Source organism: Pipistrellus kuhlii, unplaced genomic scaffold, assembly GCF_014108245.1.
Source record: "Pipistrellus kuhlii isolate mPipKuh1 unplaced genomic scaffold, mPipKuh1.p scaffold_m20_p_22, whole genome shotgun sequence".
Lineage (NCBI taxonomy): Eukaryota > Metazoa > Chordata > Mammalia > Chiroptera > Vespertilionidae > Pipistrellus > Pipistrellus kuhlii.
Genome location: NW_023425521.1, coordinates 10,668,586 through 10,692,444, shown reverse-complemented (window position 1 = coordinate 10,692,444; position 23,859 = coordinate 10,668,586). Strand labels below are relative to the sequence as shown.

General features: G+C 36.0%; 1 protein-coding gene across 19 annotated transcripts in view; it reads right to left on the bottom strand.

The window, feature by feature from the left end:
- The window catches only part of RPS6KB1 (ribosomal protein S6 kinase B1), a 48,008-nt gene that overhangs the window by 19,485 nt on the left and 4,664 nt on the right, over positions 1–23,859 (bottom strand). For 8 of the 19 annotated variants that reach the window (XM_045586380.1, XM_045586386.1, XM_045586385.1 and 5 more), the window contains exons 2-9: positions 16,540–16,589; positions 15,465–15,585; positions 14,085–14,153; positions 7,098–7,245; positions 4,718–4,775; positions 3,197–3,297; positions 899–989; positions 625–715 (exon numbers count right to left, since the gene is read on the bottom strand). In XM_045586380.1, coding sequence (XP_045442336.1) covers positions 625–715; positions 899–989; positions 3,197–3,297; positions 4,718–4,775; positions 7,098–7,245; positions 14,085–14,153; positions 15,465–15,585; positions 16,540–16,589 — 729 coding nt within the window. Of the gene's footprint in view, positions 1–618; positions 716–898; positions 990–3,196; positions 3,298–3,923; positions 4,116–4,459; positions 4,533–4,717; positions 4,776–7,097; positions 7,246–14,084; positions 14,154–15,464; positions 15,586–16,539; positions 16,590–17,660; positions 17,743–21,283; positions 21,411–22,194; positions 22,233–23,859 lie in introns of those variants that run through there. The other 11 variants (XM_045586379.1, XM_045586382.1, XM_045586384.1 and 8 more) reach the window with 11 other exon arrangements.

Genomic DNA, 23,859 nt, shown 5'->3' with positions numbered 1-23,859 from the left:
CTGTAGTTTTATTTTATTTATTTATTTTTTTAAATATATTTTATTGATTTTGTACAGAGAGGAAGGGAAAGAGATAGAGAGTTAGAAACATCGATGAGAGAGAGTCATCGATCAGCTGCCTCTTGCACACCCCCCACTGGGGATATGCCCGCAACCAAGGTACATGCCCTTGACCGGAATCGAACCCGGGTCCCTTCAGTCCCCAAGCCAACGCTCTATCCACTGAGCTAAACCGGTCCCAGCTAAAGACTATAGTTTTAAACACCAGGACAGGAGAAATAGCAATGTCCTGAAAGAAACTGAGATTCCACCATTAACTGTGAGATAATGTAATTATGTAATTTTATGCTTCACTTTCTCCATTTATAAAATAAGGGCCATATCTATTTTATATCTATTTTCAGAGGACTTCCATGACATAGATCATTTCAATGAAAATTATTCAAAAATAAAGGGACCCATATTACTTACTGCTAATAAAGCATTTTTTGTGCTAAATTTTTAAAAATAACTTCATTGGTAATATTTTCAAGGAGTAAAGGAAAGGTCTCTTGCTATAGGGATTTAATAATAAACTCAGCACAGACAATACATAACACATGCAGCTTTTAACTGTGCACCTACTGCTCCAGTCAGCATGTCATACATTAATGCTCCCAGACTCCACCAATCCACAGCACGATTGTGGCCACTTCTCATCAAGATTTCAGGGGCCCTACAACAAGAAAAACAATATACCCCAAAAATGCATCCATTTACATATCATCTGAATAAGTTTCTAAAACAAAATTATGAAGCCAAATGATGCTACAGAAAATTTAGCACACTATTACTTAAACCAGGTAAAAGATAGCTATTACCCCCAAACCAGTTATATTTCTTTCAACACGCAGCTCACATGTATTCTATTGTTCCACAAAATGTGTGTGTGACTGTTCCATCATGAATAGATTCTTTGCATAGTCCAAAGTCTGTTAGTTTCACATGACCTGCAAATGAAAGGTTATAGCATGGTTATTCTGAGAAATCTAAGGTTTAGATGGTGTTTAAACATACAAGATAATAATCTATCCTTCCATTTAATTTTTTCTGCTTTCATTTTTTGAAGTTATCAAGAACTACCGAAGTGCCCTCCATAAAATAGGATGTTATCTCTAAGGTTAGGGCAGATTCATCTTTTACCAATGATAATATCTATCTAGAAAGGGGGAGGGGAGATAAAAGCGCGAAACGGCTTGTCTAAGGTACTAGTTTCACCTATATCTGGAATCCTCTACCATCCTGAGAAAGTAATTTCTGGGAAAACTTGGTGAAGCCTGGTTTAAACACACCAACCTAATAAAGACATTCTGCATCTTTTAAACAAAGGTATGAACCCATACTTCAAATATATGTAGCTTTTATTACTGTGACTTGATAACTTTTAAAATGGTCTCAAAAAGTCACAATAACAAATTAAATTACTCTGCCAATATACTACCCGTTCAGAAAAAGAAATAAAATTGCTACATGCCATGGGACCATCATCTCAGTTCAGGCAAGTGATAAACTCACACCTTACAAAGAATATTTCAATTCAAGTTCAGCTTTACTGGACTGTCACTAGATATCCAGTGGTTCAATAATCCCAAAGACCCTATCATTCCAGGTTTATTTCAGAAAAAATAAAAGGCAATGGCCTGTTGATTCAAATGTAAATGTGTATTTTACTCTGACACAGAAGTATGACCTTTCTTTTCACAGAACCACCTGACACACTCAAGCTTATGAATCAAAAAAGTTAACTAGTCACTTCCCTATTCTATCCTTTGCTTTATAATTCAGAATCAGTATCCATGTGTGCAGAACTGGGAGGGAGGGAAATACATATTCCCATGTTGTACTTGGTTAAATATAGTATATCTCCATTAAAAAAACAAAATAAAGAAAAAAGAAAAGGTACTGGTGTGGCTCAGTTGGTTAGAGCATCATCTCATAACCAAAGGCCATAGGTTCGATTCCAGTCAGAACACATGCCCAGGTTTCAGGTCTAATCTCCAGTTAGAGTGTGTATGGGAGGCAACGGACCAATATTTCTCTTTCTATCTCTTCTTCTCTCTCTCTCTGAAAATTGGGGGGCAAGGGGGAAAGAAGAGGGGAGCACAATTTGAAACATTTATACAGGCATCAGTTGTCCACACACCATTTTCTGCCTAAGGATTTAAAACTGTTAACTACTTTGTGCATCACTTTGTAGACATCTAAGGATCAGCAGCCCCCTGGATATCCTGGTTAGCTGGTTACTCCTTTGGAGTATGAGTGAACTGAACTGCCAAGTCTACCCAGCCCAGATTACTCTCACATAAACTAAACTGTCTGCAGCAGCATGTGGTTATAATCAAGGCCTTATAGCTATACAGAATATTAATATCTGATTTTTGTGGGTTTTTTTATTACAACTGAACAGCAAGAAAAACCTGATGTCTACTAAGTATTTTATTTACAAAGCTACATCAATTATTTTGGTTCAGTTCTAAGCCTGTCCTTTTTTATAGCATTAATAAAAATTATCATATAAAAGTACTGCTTCTAATAATTATGTATTTTCACCATTAAAGAAAACCCAAAATGTAATGTTAGATTCATTTTCTAATTTAAGGAATAAACTAAAATTTGTGTTTGGACTGGCTTTAGCACACCACATTTTATGTAAGGATTTTTAAAAAATGATAAGCTATAAAAAGTAAGAATTTAAAAAAAAGTAGTATAGCCGAAACTGGTTTGGCTCAGTGGTGGAGCGTCAGTCTGCGGACTGAAGGGTCCCAGGTTCGATTTCGGTCAAGGGCATGTACCTGGGTTGCGGGCACATCCCCAGTGGGGGGTGTGCAGGAGGCAGCTGATCAATGATTCTCTCTCATCGATGTTTCCAACTCTCTATTCCTCTCTCTTCCTCTCTGTAAAAAAAAAAAATCAATAAAATATTTTTTTTTTAAAATGTAGTATAGTGACCAGTTATCCTCAACTCCCTTTAACCTCATCAACCACAAATACCTAAATATTTAAATCTCAGCAAGTATCATGATGTCATTTAAGTTCTGAGGGAAGAATGTATATAATAATAGACATGTGAATATGGGGCTTTGAAAACCACCATGACCTGTGTGGGAGGATTTTAGGATGGTTATTTACTATAGAATTGTTTACAGTATATCTCCACCTTGGTGATTAAGCATGATATTCTCCGGCTTCAGGTCTCTGTAGATGATCCCCTTTTGATGTAAATGCCCCAAAGCCATGGAAATTTCTGCCAAGTAAAAGCTGGAAACAAAAGCGATTTAATAAAAATTAAAAAGAGTAATCTATTCAAAGCAGTTTTATGTATGGAGCAAAATACCTTGGAAGAAATAGACATGCACCAAAGACCAAATTAGTGGCAGGAGGAATATTAGGGAAAGAGATGGCATAAGATGCTGCCAAAAGGCATGAAGACATGTTTCACTTTTTTGTGAAACTATAAAATATTTTATTTCATCATTAGAACATATTGCTAAAATTGCAAAGAAGTCCAGAATATGCCAAACTGTTACTGGTCAATGTTTTGTTCTGTCTGTGTAGGAACTAGGTCAATAGTCATACAGATCAAAACAAATTTCTCCCACCCACCCCCAATTTTAAAATCCCATAGGAAATAAGAATTTTGTTATTCTCAAAGAGCAAATCTTAGTTTGAGAAGGTACCTTATATATAACCTGATTCTTAGAAGCCCATTCATCCCTTTCTTAATAAAGCTGCATTATTTATACGCAGTACATGCCCACAGTATCTGCCCACCCTCTTGCCAGACAGCCCACAACTATAAACTGTGTGACACTCAAATTTATCTACCTCAAAAGAATAAAGGGCTGAGTCAACCCTGTCTGGATTCGAAAAGCACAAGGCACTGCAATACTGGCTGCATAACAATGTTGCAATCCTGCAGATTACTCCAGGATGGAGAGGGTGTGTCCTAGAGGACTGAGGCAGTTTCACAGCCAGCACGACCCCAAACAGCCTCCAACATGGCTCAGAGAGCCTCCTCCAAAAAAGGGCACTTCATCCCTAAGGCTCTTAAATGCAGCTTCTGTGTTAGAAAAGGCCTGAAATTAAACAATGGAATGCAGTTTGGTAATTAAGGTAAAAAAAACATTTAAGTGTTTTCTATTCAATTACTGTGTAGGATCAACTGATTTATTGTTACCCAGTACTATCATTTCACAAAAGAATGTGTACAGAAGAAATAGGAAGGCAGACCCCCATCCTGGCCATAGAATCAATCCACAGATGATATGTGCAGGCTTAACACCTGCCTAAGACTGCCCCTTGGAAACTGGAAAGTCTTTAAAAAAAAAAAAAGGTGGTGATTGCTGATACTTTCCATTCTTCCACACATAAAATTTCACTGGAAAATCAAACTCACCCACAACCAAGGCAGGCAGCTTACCAATTCAAGGAAAGAAAGCCCCAGTGAGAATGGTTCTGTTAGGAACTGGTGTGAAGAGCGTTGCACCCAAGGCCTGGAGGCAAAGGAATGATGTGACCTCCAAAAGCTGCCCAGTCCCACAGTTGCTTCTCCCCCTTTAAGTCCTAAGTGACTGAATGGCTCCCAAACAATTTATTGAGTCATTTGGCTGCCCACAGTGGGAATAAGGCTTTGCTTTAACATTACCTGACTCCATCCAACCATAAAAATTTCACTTACCAGGCTGTGTCTTCCATAAATATTCCCTCTCTTTCTAACTGCATAAATAATTCTCCTCCTGTAAAGAAACAAAAAAGACATTAGAAATATAACAATCTTTATTTCCAACCCAGTTCTAATGAGAGGGTCTGTGCTTTCCTTTTAACCATAATTAAAAGACATCGGCTCCTTAAAAATAAAAAACAGATTCTAAAAATTATAGTTTTAAAACTAAGACCTCAGGATCCTATTTTTAACAGTGTTCCCACTCTTATGTGAAATATTAAGTTTTGGAATTCTAGGTTTTATATCTATGAACTTAAAATTTTTTATAGATTCCAGACTTGAGTTTAAAAAAATCTTGATTAAAGCTTCTCTAACATTTTACCTGTAAGTGAATAAATGTTAGTATATAATTAAAACCATCTTTGCAAAGTTAGCAAATGCCCATAGCCTCATAACTTAAACTGTAAAAGTACCTGGCAGCAGCTTTCTAAAAAGCATGGCACGATTTGAGTATCAAAATAAGTGATAATGAAAGGTTATAGCCCACTGAATAATCTTAGAATCCATGAGTCCACAGTGATATAAATCAACAGATAAATAAGTCTTAATTTTTTCAATGGAGGGGACAGGAAAGCTCATCATTACAGCTGAATGCCAAATAACAAATAAAGTAGACACGATGGCATAAGAAGTCACTTGACAACCATCAGAGTTAACTGTTTTAGGCAAGAATCAATGGATGCTAAAACCATATGTGAAAAGTTTGATGAGATGAGATATTTAAGTAACCTCAAAATATCTTTTCATGATATTTATTAAATACAAAGGGAAAACCTCTACAGGATAAAAACTGGCAGACACCACTTTATACATGTGATCAAAGTTAACATCAACAGTAATGGGACAAAGATATATATATATATCATGTACCTCCTGATCTGATGCATGAAGAAGGAAACAGTGTCACTTGGGTGGTACTCCCCAAAATGCATAACCTGAAACTAATCCTGAGGAAACATCAGATAAGCACAAATTGATGGAGTCTATAAAATAACTGGCCTGTACTTGTTAAAAATGCCAAGGTCATGAGAGACAAAGAAGACTGAGGAACTGTTCCAGATTAAAGAAAACTGAAATATTACTGTATCAATGTCAATCTCCTATTTTTAATAATTTTAGTATAGTTATGTAGGATACTATCATTGATTTTAGAAAATATACACTAAAGTATTTAGGGGCAAAGGGAAATCATGACAAAAACACTCTCTTAAATAGTTCAGAGAAGAACTATGTATATATCTATTCATGTGTGTATATACACATATATACACACACATATATACATATACATAAAGAGAAAGAAAAATACACGGATGAAACAAAACATTGTGGTAAAATGAAAATACTTGGGGAATCTAAGTGAAGGGTATGTGGGAATTGTACTATTCTTGTAAATTTTTGTGTAAATTTGAAATTATGTCAAAATTAAGTTACAGGAGAAAACTGGCAAATGTCACAAAAAAAGTTACTAAATTCTAAAGCTTTCTGCTCCATGTTACATGCTACTGGGAAATCTCTATTTTTTAGAAAACTCAAATGTGTTTGTTTGCTGTGAGCTAGAAATGATATGTGGAGCAAATAGTTCCTAGGAGGTGGTAAACCCTTGAAAATGTGGGTAATTTCTAATCTAAACGCATATTTTATTAATAAGACTACAGTAACCCAAAATACTTGTTTTAAGACAAATTTCCAAAAATATTCAATATCTTAATACTATTAGTATTTTCCACTTCAGTTTAGAAAGAAATACTTTAATGATTTATTTGAGTTATAATATCTTATCCAATTATAGTATATTACCCAGTCAATTTGATGGGCACTATTTTTTCCCCCAATATATTTTATTGATTTTTTACAGAGAGGAAGGGAGAGAGATAGAGAGCTAGAAACGTCAATGAGAGAGAAACATCGACCAGCTGCCTCCTGCACACCCTCTATCGGGGATGTGCCCGCAACCAATGTACATGCCCTTGACCGGAATCGAACCAGGGACCATTCAGTCCGCAGACCGATGCTCTACCACTGAGCCAAACCGGCTCCGGCTTGATGGGCACTATTAATTAGGAATTTGTTATTTTGTTAAGTAACTGGTTACAAAGGAATTAAGATAAAATTTTACAGAAGGGAGGAAAAAAACTTATTCTTTAAAGTTTCCTTCATATTTGTCTGCAAAAAGAAATACTTGGTCACATCTGAATTCTTTATGGCAATGTATTCATCAATTTTAAGAGCTATTTGATCACATTAGGAAAAAACATTTTTTCCATTGAAAAATTATGTTTTGACCCAGTTTCTGGAGCAAACACAATAATTACACCAAACTGTGTGTACTGACCGCTGAGATACTCAAGGATGAGGTAGAGTTTTCCACCGGTCTGAAAGGCATAAATTAAATCCACAATGAAGGGATGCTTTACTTCCTCCAGAATATTCCGTTCTGCTTTTGTATGAGCTGTATCTTTAGCATTTCTTACTATCATTGCCTAAAGGAAAAGACATGATCTATAAGAACAAAACAGTAGACACTTGATTCTATAGTAACTGGAAAATCTAATTTGTGCTTTTCTTGCCAATATGAAACTATTAATTGTAATTACCACTAAAAATTGTGATAGGTGTAAATGGAAGACATGTACTTCATATATATATATCTGTACTGTTCGGATTTTTTGAAGTGAACATGTATATGCAAACCTAAAGATACTTCTTTAAAAATGTAAAAAGATTAAGTTTATTCAGATATTCATTAACTGTTGAATGTCTACTATGCTCCAGGCTCTGTAACAAGAAAGCAGAACTAATGGAAGGAGTCTCTAGATCACAGGAGCTCAAAGTCTCAGGGAAGAGAGATAAGTCAACAGAGGTAAGCATAAGATGTTATGGGTCAACAAGGAAACGGCACTTGACTTGGAGAAGTCTTCCTTGAGGTGGTGGTACCTAAGCTATATCATGAAAAGTTACTAAGACAAAATGTGGAGGACATAAAAAAGCATTCCCAGTGCAAAAGAGGCTTGACAAGACAAGATGTGTCTAGCAACTCTATAAGTAGTTCAGTATGGTTAGAAGAAGTTAGAGATTAGGTGGAAGATGTAGGTGGAGGCCAGGAAATGGAAAGCCTGGGCATCTAAGCAAAGACGCTTGAATCTTATCTGAGAGGCAGAGGAGAAATGTTGAGGTAAGGGAAATGAAAAGCACTTGCCTTTCAGAAAGATAGTTCTAGTAACAATGTTGAGTTCTACAGGAGAAATGAAATGAGAGCTGTTAGGAGGCCAGTACAGTAAACTAAGCAAGAACTCAGACCTGTAACTAAGAAAACAAAAGTTAAAAATTTTTTTTAAAAAGGGTAAAATACATTATTAGCATTTGCTGACTATCTAGCTATGAGAAGAAATCATGATATTGTGGTTTCTATTTAAGTAATAGGATAATGGTGTCATTTATCAGGTCTAGTAATAATTAATGTCGTTTTCTAATACTTTTTTTAAAATCAAATTTATTTAAACAATACAACAAAATTTAATCAACAATATAGTTGCCGTTGTTTTCTACTACTTGTGCCCAACACTCAGGAAGCATTTTAATCCCTCTGTTGTAAAATTCTTGTGATTTTGATGCAAAAAATTCGGTCAATGCATTTTTGAGGCATTCTTCATTATTAAATTTTTTTCCAAGAAGAAAGTTTTGCAAAGAACGAAACAAATGGTAATCGGAAGGGGCAATATCAGGAGAATATGCAGGTTGAGGGAGAACTTCCCATTCCAACTGGCGCAGTTTTTCAACAGTGATTCTTGCAGAATGCGGTCATGCGTTATCGTGGTGAAGAATTACGCCCTTCCAATTAATCAGCACGGGTTCTTTTTCTCTTAAAGCTTGGGCTAACCTTTCCAATTGGGCACTATACACTGCACTTGTAATGGTTTGGTTAGATGGTAAAAGTTCATAATGAAGAATTCCTTTAAAATTCCACCAAACACACAACAACACTTTTTTCGCATGCAAGCCAGGTTTTGGCGTGGGCTGCGGAGCCTCATTTTTGTCCAACCATTGAGGCTGCCTTTTCAAATTAACATACAGCACCCATTGTTCATCTCTGGTAACAATTTGCTCTAAAAACGGCAAACGGTTTTGACGAGAGAGGAGCGAAATGCAAATTGTGACTCTTTGATTATGGTTGTTGTCGGTCAACTCATGAGGAACCCATTTTCCAAACTTTTGGACTTTGCCAAGTGCACGCAATTGATTGGAAATTGTTTTCTGTGAACAATTTAAAGTTGTCGCAAGCTCTTGTTGAGTAATTTGAGGATTTTGCACCAAAAGAGCTTGAAGAGCTTCTTGATCAAAATTGGACACACAGCCTCGACCACTCTTGTCATCTAACAAAAAATTTCCCTCGCGAAATTTCTCAAACCAACGCTGGCATTTTCTGGCGCTAACTGCATCTTGACCAAGAGCACTACAGATGTTTTTTGCAGCCTCACTTGCTTTTCTTCCTAATTGGAACTCGTAAAGCATGCAGTGCCGAATATGCTCTTCATCCGCCATCTTCTTAGCCCTAGTTTTGCAACAAAAACCAAGCCAAACACAAACTTTTTCAAGCAAAACTTGTTAATTGCTGCCGGGACCGGTTTGGCTCAATGGATAGAGCGTCGGCTTGGGGACTGAGGGGTCCCGGGTTCGATTCCGGTCAGGGGCATGTGCCTTGGTTGCGGGCATATCCCCGGTAGGGGGTGTGCAAGAGGCAGCCGATTGATGACTCTCTCTCATCGATGTTTCTAACTCTCTATCTCTCTCCCTTCCTCTCTGTACAAAATCAATAAAATATATTAAAAAAAAAAAAAAACTTGTTAATTGCACTTCACACGTTCTATAGATACCACGTGTTTGAAGGTTATGTCAATACAAGTCAACGCCAAGCAAGATTTTAAACGAACGTTTAAAAACGACATTAATTATTACTAGACCCAATAGTAATGGGGAATGGAAGGGAAGAAAAAAGTTTGGGGGGGAAATAATGCATTGTTTTGGATATGTTAAGTCTAAGTTCTAGGACTAAGTTCTGGTGCACCTCCAGCAACATGAAAAAGCATGGACATAAGGTTATTAGTTGCAATATTATTTGTACAAGTGAAACATTAGAAACAAACTAAAAGCCCGTGCATAAAATATTGGCTGAAAACCTATGGACTAGTCACACACTGAGAAAAAAGCTGTTCAAAGAATGGAAACATCTCTATGACAGTAAGGTGCAAAAGAGCCTATTTGGCATGACAGTTCACACAGTTTGCTACCATTCTGTGTAAGAAAGGGGAAATAAGAATATATATGTATCTGCTTATACCTGCAATTATAAAACACAACTAAGATAAACCAAAGCTAATGACAACAGAAAGGCAGGAAAGGAAATGAGATATGCTTTCTGAGTAATGCCTTATGGTTTTCCCATTCATTTTTTTTCTGACCTAAATCAAATATTACTATGATTATAAAATGGAGATTATGAATTCTGAACTATGTTAATAATTTTATACATTTAACAAATAAAATTAAATCAACAAGGATTGTGGAGGGAAATAAAAGTGAATATAACAGAAATACATATACTTAATTAAATGTTACATTAAAAAGCTTATCACACCCTCTCTCTCCCCCATTTTTTTGGGGAGGCGATCTAATTTTTCGTGGATTTGTTTCGACAAGGGGGGGAAAAAACTTACCACAGTAGATAAAAAGATATTTAAGTGATATGTTATACATATATATATCCTGTTTCCCTGAAAATAAGAAAGTGTCTTATATTAATTTTTGCTCCCAAAGATGCACTAGGTCTTATTTTCAGGGGATATCTTATTTTTCCATGAAGAAGAATACGGTACACATTTATTGTTAAATGAAAATAAAGGAAATTTATTACCTGTATACGGTACGGTAATACGGTAGTTGTCAACACAAACCAGACAAACAATCCTACAGTATCAAGAATTTACTCATTTATTCAATGACAATCAAGTCATCATCTTCTGGAACATCATCATAACAATCCAATTCCTGAATTTCCTGGTGAATTTCTTGTGACTCCATTTCTTTCAGAATCAGTGGACCAAATCTCTCATGTTTAGCAATAGCACTGTCTTTAAATGTGTACTTCTTGTCAAGGTAGCCTGCTCGCAGTGCATTTGCAATGCAACTGTCAGTGATTTTCTCCCATGAATTCTTCACCCAAGTCACAACTTCTTGCAGGTTAGGTTTCACAAAGTTTCTGAGACAAAGCCTAGGGGGGCCTTATTTTTTGGAGGATGCCTTATATTTCACTCAGAAGGAAACCTGTAAGTAGGTCTTATTTCCTTTTTCAATTACAGTTTACATTCAGTATTATTTTGTATTAGTTTCAGGTGTATAGCATAGTGGTTACACAATCATATACTTTATGAAGTGTTCTTGATATTTCCATTACCGACCTGGCATCATACATAAGTTATTACAGTTGGTCCAAAGGTAGTGGGTTATTGTTAAGCTGATTAACAGTTATTACAATATTATTTATTATATATTTCCTATGCTGTACTTAAGAAATCTTAAACCATATTTAGTGGGTTTGTATTTGTTTATAGTATTGGCATTCTCAAACTATTATGCATATATCATAATATAGCAAATGAGTAAATTTATTGATACCATGAGGCATCTCACTATGGAAAACCAGAAATGTAAATATGGAATTAGGGCAAAAGAACCCAATGAAATTAGACTGAAATTAGGGATATCATTATGAAGCCATGATTTAAAACAATTAACCAATGTCATCCCAATAAATTCAATATCCTTGGATAAGGATTAAAATAAACAAACAAAAATTAGAAGGAAGAAACTCAAAGTGAGCATACATAGTCATCTTAGCTAGGGATTTAGGAATTAAAACCCTGGGCTTAACCCTAGCAACCTCTTCTCTTACATTATTTTTCCTGTGAGCTTTCATGCACACCAAAAAAAGTTTGGGACAGTATCTGGTTTTCTAGCTAGGGTTGGGGAAAGGAAAACCCTGAAAGAGGGGAGGAGTTGTAGTTAAGTGAAGGGAGAGGCAAGTAAGTTAGGTCTTAGATGCCTGGGCCCAAAAAGGAAGCCTGACATTTAGCAGTAATTAAATCTATGGATTTCCCAATACTCCACACCCACCCACCAAAGTGAGGGGAAAAACAACCTCTTCTTTTCATTACAGATACAAGGGCCAGAAACATAACTCACGAAAGATATAATTATGACTAATTATGGTCAGTCCTGATGACTAGACATGAATAAGCAACATGTCAAAAGGAATGAATTACTCTAAGAATTTTGACCAGAATTTCTTTTAACATTCCTAGAACAAGTATTATTATACTGTCTTCAATTCTACACCTAATATGGTTTACAGATTTTTTTTTTTTAAATCATTCATCTCAAATTATTTTAACGGGAAAGCCAGACAGCAGATTAGACATGACTTGCTTATGTAGAAACTGATGTTTTGAATACCTAAATTGCTTCTTAAAAAAATCACCAACAATCACCAATACTATGTGGCCATAGTATGTTCCTCAGCTTTTAAGTTTAAGAAGTTATTTATATCTTAAGTGAAAATCAAGAAAGTAAAAACCAAAGCATTAAAAACCATAATTGCCCTGGCCAATTTGCTCAGTAGATAGAGCACTGACCCGCAGACTGAAAAGTCCCGGGTTCGATTCCAGCCAAGGGCATGAATCTTGGTTGCAGGCTTGATCCCTGGCCCTTGCAGGAGACAACCAATTGAAGTGTATCTCTCATCATTGATGTTTCTATCTCTCTCCCTCTCCTTCTTCTCTGAAATCAATTAAAAAACAACAAAAATATGTACTTTTTTCAAAAAATTTTAGTGATCTTTTAATAGTTTTCAAGTAACCCTTGCTTTAAGACAATGTGATCTTTTCAGAAATTAATCCCAAACAAAAAGAAGAAGAAACCAAACACACATAATCTATCTTCAATAAAACTAGGAAACATAAGTAACTCTATACCTCAAAAAAAGGAGGAAAGGGGATAACGCAATAGTACATGATTTAGTAGAGTGTGATCAAACCTAAATGCCTGCCCAAGAGGAATAACTCAAAATAAGTTCATTCCATTGACAGAAACCTAGCAGGGTTCAAAAATTAGAGGCAAAAATAAAAAGAAAGTGGGGGGAAAAATCAGTCATCAGGGCCTGCAGCAGGCAGAAGATGGAGGACGGAGGACTAAAAACAGGAAGATTATCTGAAAGTCTGTGTAAGGAACAGATACACCAACAAGGTTCCCATCCTACACTAACCAGCCAGGGAACTACTCACTCAGAGGTGTACTTTCCAGAAAAAATAGAGTGAAGGATTAGTAAGACTGAGTGCTAAAGTAAAAACTACTTCAGTGCAAGTCTTAGTGTGGAAATGTGAGATCTCCATCTCCTCTCTCTCGTCTAGCTCCAGAATGCTTTTTGTAGGCAAAAGAATAGAGGATCTTTCTCAGCACCAATTGATCATTACCAATGGATCTACAGACACTGATACTGGGAGATATAGGACCCAGGAAACAAAGAATCCAACACCGAAGGAGTTAAGAGAATTCCAAGAATTATGGTAAAGTCCAATAATGACAATTATGCCTAGAACTGATAGATTATCTAATAAGCTGGACCACAGAATATTAGCCTCAAAGATGCTTTACAGTAGGGGTGTCGAACTCAATCAGAGAAGGGGCCAAAATCTAAAATCCAGCCTAAATCACGGGCCGAATGGTTTACTGAACAGTCATAAACTGTCATTGTGATGGAAACGCAGCGGAGTGCAGTGATGACAGCGCGGTGCGGGCCACATTGCAAGGCCTGGTGGGACGGATTTGGCCCGCGGGCCTTGTGTTTGACACATGTGCTTTACAGAGTTGTTGGAAGGTATGGGAAAACAATAGTAGATTCAATGAAAGTGAAGCAAAATGAGAGGGCAGGGTAAAGGGAGGATGGGGTTAAAAAAAAAAAAAGTAAAATGGGAATTCTGTACATAATTCTAAAGTGGATGCATTCAATGATAGCAGGATATGCTAAATTACTTAGAAATATGTAGACCAGAACAAAGAGATAAAAGAGTTATATCAGAGAATTGAAAGAATTTTCCTTTCTACCCTCACCAAATAGAAAATAGTTATAATAATAATCAAACATATCTCATATTCTAAGAGGACTTACAATTGTGTAAGAAATATTTACTGACTGAGAATTTTAAAGCCAAAATGTGGATTTTATAGTAATTAAGATTATAGTTTGGGGGAAGAGGAGGGAAGGTATTACCTTTTTAAGCACCTTCATGGCAAATATTTTTCCAGTATTTGCTCCTGTTACTTTTCGTACTTGAAAAACCTGTATAAAAAAATAAAAGTGTTTGGGTGTTATTAAAGGCTAAACTATGCTAGCCACATTCCCTTAATTCCCATTTATAAGAAAAAAATTATACAGTCGTTTATATCCTTATAAAAACTAGTACCAACAAGTTCTGTGCTTAGTGAAATCTGTTCCACAAAATAGGACCTTCCTATTTGGTCTGCTGATATCAGGTGGCAAAGTTGGGCAATGATCATCTAATGATGAGCCTTCCCTATTTATACATAAAATACAAGTTTGCTTAAAAAGCTATAATCAGGGTTCCCAGAAGCATAATACCAAACTTAAAAAATTATAAAATATTTCATAAAATTCCTACAAGAATGCCACTGCTCTTGCTCCACATCAAACAACTTAATAAGAATTGACAGGAATTACTGTTTACCTATCCCTTAAAATAGCTGGCTATAAAACATTTTCATGTAACAGCTAAAATATGAGATTCAAAGTGCATGCGTTACATATTCAAGATGGTTAGAACATATTAGAATGTATATTTAAACCTAAGAATATAACACAAAGTCATGCTTTATAAAAATTAACTCTACACAATAGCATAATCAGTTCTCAAGCTTTGATAGAGAATGGCTAGGTATAAACTGCCTTGGACAGAACACACAAAAATGAGATCTTAAATTAGAAAGCCTTGAGCAAAATCTATGAAGTTCTGTTCATTTTTCTTGTCCCTTCTTATATACTTCAACTTCTCTAACTTTTGCTCTAGATTAGGGGTGGGGAACATCCAGTCTGCAGACCATATATGATCTAGCCCTGCCAAGGCATTAGGGATGAGCTAACTGTTTGACCGAATATAACGGGATGATTTTAAGTTGATAATTTTGTATGGCCCACAAATGATGTTATAAATATCCACATGGCACTTGGCAGATACTACAAATCAAAGAAAACCAATTCAGATTAACAGACAACAGTAACAGATACTGTACCAAGGCCTCTTGAAAGTAAGGAGTGATTTGCTTATTTTTTAAGAGAATACCTACAGAGAGTACCATTTAAAACCAAAGGAAGAAAAGAATCCTCTAATAGATTTTGCCTGGCATAGTTGTCTATTTAAATTATGTGCCAAGCTTTTACATGTGTGTTGGTAGGAAAACTACTGTACATCCCTCAAATAATACAGGGTTAAGTGATTATTTCCTTTGCTGATAGCTAGTAAACGAAGATTAAAGAGGAATACTGGAACAAAGACTGAAGAGGACTGCTGAAAAGAGGGTATAAAAAAATCAACCCAAGACAGACAACACCTCTCATTTCAAAAACACTTCCTACCTTTCCATAGCCCCCTTTACCAAGTACCCGAAGTAGCTCAAAACATTCTGGTCTGATTTTTTCTGGCCCTCTGTTCACACTAGTTTCTGAGATTTCAAATTTCTCACAATGTTCCATGCCACTGGGGAGAAAAGCAAAACCAAAAGTAAATTTGCAAAAAGTTAAATTACTTTCAGCATATTGTTAGAAAGAGAAAGAGAAATGTAATCCAATTTAGTAAAAGGGGAAAATACATGATAGTAAATTTAGTTTCTGTGTTTCTAAGTAAACATGATTCAATGACATGGTAGGTCAAGATTAGGGTGGCTTGGTAAATTGCTTACTTATCTGCTAGTTTACAAAATGTGCTGGCGAGTATTTTCACAAGCATCAAGCACCCCCAAACTAAGATAAATTAGAACAAGTTTATCAAGCTGACAAAAGAAAAGTCTTCCAGTTATTCAAATTTAGTTCATTCAAAATGTCTATTAAGGTCAGGCATAATCCAACTTCATTTGGAAGCTTCAGCAGAAAACCTAGGAACATTCTAAAAATACCAGTTAGTTCAAGTCTTTATGCTACATAAATTCTTGCTAATGCACTATAGCTACACATCTTTTCATATCTTATATGAACATGATTTAAAGACTCCTCAGTTTCCCCTCAAGCCAAGGGTTAGGGTATACAGCAGATTAATCACCATGCCACTCCCCTAATGGAGCGTGCCTAAAATGACTTTAGATTGCACAAATCTAGTTTGAAGGGTGTATTATAAGCAAAACAAGAACCATTTGACTTTTGGTGGCATTTCTCATAATTTTATTTTTCAGTAAGAAAAAGTGTTTCTCTATATTAAACTCAGACTCATATTCAATATACATTGAATATGAATGATTATCTTTTTCTCAAAATCCATACATAATCTCAAAATCTTGGATATGTTACAATACTAATGCCAAACTCAATAAGTTAAGTCTATATATGAGACTAGCTATTTAAGAACAGGTCGCAGGAATCACGTGATGGCTATGAACTAAAGCCGATAAACCTACTTGTAAGAAAGACAGAACAATGAAATATTTTTATATAAACTTACAGTTCATATGGTCCAACTCCCCCATGGTCCATGCTTTCATTTAACTGACCCTGAAAAATATGTTAAAAGTTTTAAAGATAAATTATCTCATACACATAAAATAAAAATATTTAATGCTTCATCCCATTACTGAAGGAGAATAAATGAAATAAACCTGACTAAAAATTCTTTATACTTTAATGGCAAATGTGGAGTAGGGGTGGCTTGATAAATGCTTACTTATCTACTTATTTACATTAAATTCTCTAAACTTTAATGGCAAATGATATACAAAAAATATTTGTAATTTAAATGACAATTAAGATACAGATGCTACTCATCAATGATCTACCAATAAAACCAGGTAATTTTTCTTTCAAAAATTACGTATATTTTGTGGAGCCCTAGCTGGTTTGGCTCAGTGGACAGAGTATAGGGCTAGGGACTGAAAGGTCCCGGGTTTGATTGCAGTAAAGGGTACATGCCAGAGTTGCAGGCTTGATCCCCAGTGGGGGGCATGCAAGAGGCAGCTGATCAATGATTCTCTCACATGAATGATGTTTCGATCTCTCTCTCCCTCTTCCTTCCTCTCTGAAATAAAATAAAAAAAAATTTTAATTAGATATATTTTGTGTATAATGAAACTGAAGGTACTACATTCTAAGTCTGTGTTACTAAATCCAATGTTTTATGCAAAGTGCTATTCTGATACTCAAGACTAAGATAATTCTGAGACAAAACCTCTGTAATTACAACCTAACTAAGCCTAAGGGAACCCCAGCCAATTGAAAATACTGCAGTGTACAATGTGGCTGATCAAATCAAAATAATTAAACAACACTCTCAAATTGTTAGGAGTCATGCTGGCCAAACATTTAATTCTGATCATAAATAAGTGCAAAATTTAGTTAACCTTCTATACACTAGCAATGAATGATTCAAAAATAAAATTAAGGTACCTCCATTCACAATAGTATCAAAAGAATAAAATATTTAAAATTTAACAAAATAAGTATAAGACTTACACACTGGATAACTATAAAATATAATATTACTGAAAGAAATTTTAAAAAGACTTAAATCAAAAGACATTCCATATTCATGGATCAGATGGCTTAATATTGTTAAGATGGCAATAATACCCAAATTAGCCTATAAATTCAACTCAATCTTATCCAAATCCTAGGTTCCTTTCTTGCAAATGTTGATAAGCTGATCCTAAAATGCACACAAAAAAAGCAAAGTAACCAAAACAGGCAAAACAATTTTGAAAAAAAAGAACAAAGTTGGAGGATGAACACTTCCTGATTTCAAAATGTACTACAAAGCAGCAGCAATCAAGAGGGTATGGTCGCCCAGACCAGTTTGGCTCAGATAGAGCGTTGGCCTGCGGAATGAAAGGTCCCGGGTTCGATTCCGGTCAAAAGCATGTACCTTGGTTGCGGGCACATCCCCGGTAGGGGGTGTGCAAGAGGCAGCTGATCGATGATTCTCTCTCATCGATGTTTCTGACTCTCTATCCCTCTCTCTTCCTCTCTGTGAAAAATCAATAAAATATATTTAAAAAAAAAAAAAAGAGAGAGAGAGTTTGGTAATGGCATATCACAGACATACAAGTCAATTAAACAGAACTGAGAGCCCAGAAATAAATCCTGACATTTACGGTCAACTGATTTTTTACAGAGGCCAAGAAAATTCAATGCGGAAAAAAGAAGTCTTTCAATAAATGATGCTGGGGCAATTGGATAACCATAAGCAAAAATTACTTTTGACCCCTACTCCACAAGATACAAAAAAACTAACTAAAAATAGATCACAGACCTAAATGTAAGAGTTAAAACTATAAAATTCTTAGAAGAAACCTAGGAGAAAGTAAATTTTCATGATCTTTGGGTAATGACTTTTTAAAATATTTAAAATCAATTTTATTGATTTTTTTTACAGAGGGGAAGGAAGAGGGAGAGTTAGAAACATTGATCAGAGAGAAATATCAATCAACTGCCTCCTGCACACCTCGTACTGGAGATGTGCCCGCAACCAAGGTACATGCCCTTAAGCGGAATCCAACTCTGCAGTCTACAGGCCAAAGCTTTATCCACTGAGCCAAACAGGTTAGGGTAATGATTTCTTAAAGACACATCTCCAAAAGGTAGAGTAATTAAAGAAAAAATAAATAAAATATTTATTCAAAATGTAAAACTCTTGTATTTCAAAAAGATGCTATCAAGAAAATGGAGCCTGGCTGTGTGGCTCAGGTGGCCACATGGTCAGGAGTCGCCAGATTCCTGGTCAGGGCGCAGGCCCGGGCTGCAGTTCTAATCCTAATCTTCAGAAAGGGGCATGCAGGAGCAACCGCTGGGAGTTTTTCACATACATGTTTCTGTTTCTCTCAAATCAATAAAAACACATTTTAAGGGGAGGGGAAGAGGAAAAAAACAAAAAACCACTGAATAAGAATATACAAAGACTTTCCACAATTCAATACTAAAAATCCAGATAACCCAATTTTTAAAATATTTCTCCAAAGAAGATATAAAAATGGCCAGTAAGTACATAAAAAGATGTTTCAACATCATTAGCCATTATAAAAATGCCAACCAAAACCACACTGAGGTACTAATTCACATCCACTAATTAAAAAGACAGAAAAATATGCTAAGCAAAATAAGCCAAAGAAAGACAAGTATCATGTGATTTCACTTATATGTGGAATCTAATGAACAAAATAAACTGATAAACAAAATAGACCCAGAAACATGGAAGCATGGAATAGACTGACAAATCTGAGAGGCAAGGGTGGAGAGGGAGGACAAGAAGAGATTAACCAAAGAACTTCTATGCATATATGTACAATCCATGAACATAGACAATATGTGGTAGGCCTCAGGAGGGTGGAGGAGATCAATGGGGGGAAAGAGGAGAAAATATGTAATACTTTGAAATATAAATATAAATTTTTTAAAAATAACAAATATGACAAAAATGTAGATAAACTGGAAACCTCATACACTGCTGGCAAGTATGTAAAATCATACAACCACTTTGGAAAACAGTTAAGCAGTTTCTTCAAAAATGAAACATAGAGCTACCAGATAATCCAGCAAAACTACCCCAATTATCTATTCAAGAGAAATGAAAATATATACTCCACAAAGACTTGGGCACAAATGTTCACAGGAGCATTATTCACAATAGCCAACAATTGTAAACAACTCAAAAGAACATCAATTGGTAAACTTAAAAAATAAAATGTGGCCAAAACTGGTTTGGCTCAGTGGATAGAGCATAGGTCTGTGGACTGAAGGGTCCCAGGTTTGATTCCGGTCAAAGGCATGTACATTGGCTGCAGGCACATCCCCAGTGGGGGTTGTGCAGGAGGCAGCTGGTAGATGTTTCTCTCTCATCAATTTTTCTGACTCTATCCCTTTCTCTTCCTCTCTGTAAAAAATCAACAAAAAAAGATACACACACAAAAAAAATGATAGTATTCTTACACAATGAATGCTGAAGTGCCGAAAACAACACATTTTTAATCATAATTTGCTCATCGTGTGTACAAGTCAAGATAGCATCTAACACCTAAGATGTATATTTCATGATTAGAGTGAAGCACATGGATGGGAAAAAATATTCTTGTAGTTTCAACTTAATACAGTTTCAGGGGAGGGGCAGTGCTGGCTATAGCTAAAAGTTTTTTTTTGTTTGTTTCTGGTATCCTATTTAATAAAAGAGTAATTTGCAAATTGACTATCACTCCAACAAACAAGATGGCTTCCCCCATGTGGTCAAAGATCCTGCCTCCATGTGGACACAAGATGGCTGCCACAAAATGGCCAGCAGGGGAGCTAGCAGGCCTGAAAGGAAGGGCATCAATCAGGAGTGGTTAGGGGGTGATCAGGCTGGCAGGAAGAAGCGGTTAGGGGCAATCAGGAAGGCAAGCAGGCAAGCAATTGGGAGCCAGCAGTCCTACCTGGATTGGGCCTAAATGGGCAGTCAGACATCCCTTGCAGGATCCCAGATTGGAGAGGGTGCAGTTTAGGCTGAGGGACACACACCCCTGGCCCCATGCACTAATTTCACGCACTGGGCCTCTAGTTTCATATAATCATCTATAATGGCATCACTTTAAAGACAAAAGACTAATTTCTCTCAGCTACAATAAAACTGATTATATAATGTTTTCTTTAATGTTAGTATTACTTAATTCTAAATTAAAGACCACAAAGTAGTTAACACTGAACTATGACTTAGAAGCCACTTAGAAATATATGCCCCATAGCTGTTTCATTTCCGGAGCTGGCCAGACCAGTATTACCACTTGCATCTGAGCTTATAACTTCCTACCGTTACCTTCTGGAACAGAAATATCAAACTAACATATAACACATACTGACAACTCTCTTTCACATGAATCTCTTCATTCAAATTTTTTTTTCCTGTTGCCTTTAAACTTTCTGAGTCAATCAATGCTTTTTGTGTGTGCCACTATGACTTACAAGATAAACTATTTCAAACTAGCCCGCCAAAATGACTAAAACTTTGTAGTTTTAAATTAAATTTGCATATAAACTCAATATGCCTCAAATCCCAATGAAAAAGAGCACAGTTTACAAAAATTTAAGCAAATTGTTACAAAATCAGTAAAAGATTTTTAATCCAAATATTCATTAAATCATTTATCCACTTGCTTGGCTATTCATAGACATTTCCTTATAACATAAGATTCAGTAATTCGGATGAATTGGGAAAAGGGGGCACACTTTACCCAGAATCTTGGGTTATTTAAAAATGGGTCCTGACCAGGAAGCTCAGTTGGCTAGAGCGTATGTCAAAGTTGCAGGTTCAATCTCCTGTCAGGGCACATATAAGAGTCAACCAATGGATGCAAAAATAAGTGAAACAACAAATGTCATCCCCCCGTTCCCTCTCTTTTCAATCAATCAACAAATTTTAAAATGCTTTTGGGTAAATCCTAGAAGAAAACATAGGCAGTAAAATCTTGGGCATTTCTTGTAGTATGTCATTTTCTGATTTTTCCTTTCAGGCAAGGGAAACAAAAGAAATGGGACTACATGCACAGCAAAGGAAACAATCAACAAATGAAAAGAAAGAACATATTCACCAATGATACATCTGGTTAGGGGTTAATTTTCAAATTTACCAAACTCAACACCAAGAAAGCAAACAATTCAATTAAAAAATGGGCAAAGGACCTAAATAGATACTTTTCCAAAAAGAACATACAGATGGTCAATAAGCACATAAAATGATGCTCTATGTCTCTAATCACCAGAGAAATGCAAATTAAAACCACAGCTCAAATCTGTCAGAATGGCTTTATCAATAAATCAACAAACAAGTGTTGGTGAGGAGGTGGAGAAAAGGGAACCGGTTGTGCATGGTTGGTGGTTATGCAGATCAATGCAACCATTATGGAAAGCAGTATGGAGTTTCCTCAAAAAATTAAAAATGACCCAGTGATTCCACTTCTCGGAATATCAAAACACCAATTCAAAAAAATATATGCATCCCTATGTTCACTGCAGCGTTATTTACAACAGCCAAGATTTGGAAGCAGCCCAAGTACCTATCAGTAGATGATTAGATTTTAAAAAAGCTGTGGTACATATATATTGTACAATGGAATACTATTGAGCTATAAAAGGAAAATCTTACTTTTTGTGACAGCATGGATGGACCTGGAGAGTATTATGCTAAGTGAAATAAGCCAAATAAAGACAAATACCATATGATTTCACTTATATGTGGAATTTAATGAACAAAATAAACTAACAAACAAAATAGAAACAGACTCATAGATACAGAGAACAGACTGACAGCTGTCAGTGGGAAGGTGGTTGCGGGCTCAGGGAAAAAGGTGAGATTAAGCAAAACAACAATAAAAATAAAATAAAATAAAAAAAACAGACAGGATAACAGTATGGTGATTGCCAGAGGGAAAGGTGGGTGGGGGAAGGTGGAAGAGGTCTAAGGGGTGATAAATAGAAGGGGAAAGAGATTTTACTTAGTGTGGTGAATACACACTGCAGTATGCAGATGATGTGTTATAGGATTGGACACTTGAAACATGTATGGCTTTATTAACCAATGTCACCCCAATAGATTGATTTAGGGGAGGGGGGGTGTTATTCTCTCATTCCTGTCTGTGTCCTCTAGCAGTCTGGGACCTGCAGAGGATCCCGTGATTCCCATCACGCCATAGCTTCTGGCTGAGTGGCACTCCCTCTGTGAGCACACTGACCACCAGGGGGCAGCTCCTATGTTGAGCATCTGCCCCCTGGTGGTCAGTACGCATCATAGAGATCTGTCTTTCTGAACTTGGGTCAATTTGCTTATTAGGATTTTATTATATAGGATACTTTATGGTAAATATCTACTACAATGCAAGATTAATCATTGATAATGAGCTGTTTTTCTATAATTTTTCAAAATCATGAATATTTGAATGCATACTATTATAGCACTTTCATTTTTCAAAGCACTAAAAATTTTGAACTTTTTGCTCAATAAAAATCTGGTATCTCAATCTGAAACTCATGTAGTAAGCTCTGTGACTAATTCAAATTTTAAATTAGAGTAAAATTGCAGACTTTAAATATTGCATTATAATTTTCTATTACTATTTCAACATTGTCTCCACAGAAAGCAAAGGTTTCCAACGTTTTCATAATCTAATGAGAATCTCGGGGGGGGCATCTCTAGAGGAAAACTTTCCCTTAGTTTCAACTCACTGTTCCCAAATTATACTATTATCAGCCCAAAACAAAACAAAAACAAAATACCCCCCCCCAAAAAAAACAAAAACAAAAAAAACACACACACTAGAATAATAAATTTCATTATGGTGGTGAGAAAAAAAACTTTTTTAAAAAAATATTTTTTAGCCGGAACCGGTTTAGCTCAGTGGATAGAGCGTCGGCCTGCGGACTGAAAGGTCCCAGGTTCGATTCCGGTCAAGGGCATGTGCCTTGGTTGCGGGCACATCCCCAGTAGGGGGTGTGCAAGAGGCAGCTGATCGATGATTCTCTCTCATCGACGTTTCTAACTCTCTATCCCTCTCTCTTCCTCTCTGTGAAAAATCAATAAAAAATATTAAAAAATAAAATAAAATAAAAATAAAAAAATTCTTAAAAAAAAAATATATATATATATATATTTTTTTTATTGATATTTTACAGAGAGGAAGGGAGAGAGATAGAGAGCTAGAAACGTCGATGAGAGAGAAACATCCACCAGCTGCCTCTTGCACACACCCCACTGGGGATGTGCCCACAACCAAGGCACATGCCCTTGACCGGAATCGAACCTGAGACCTTTCAG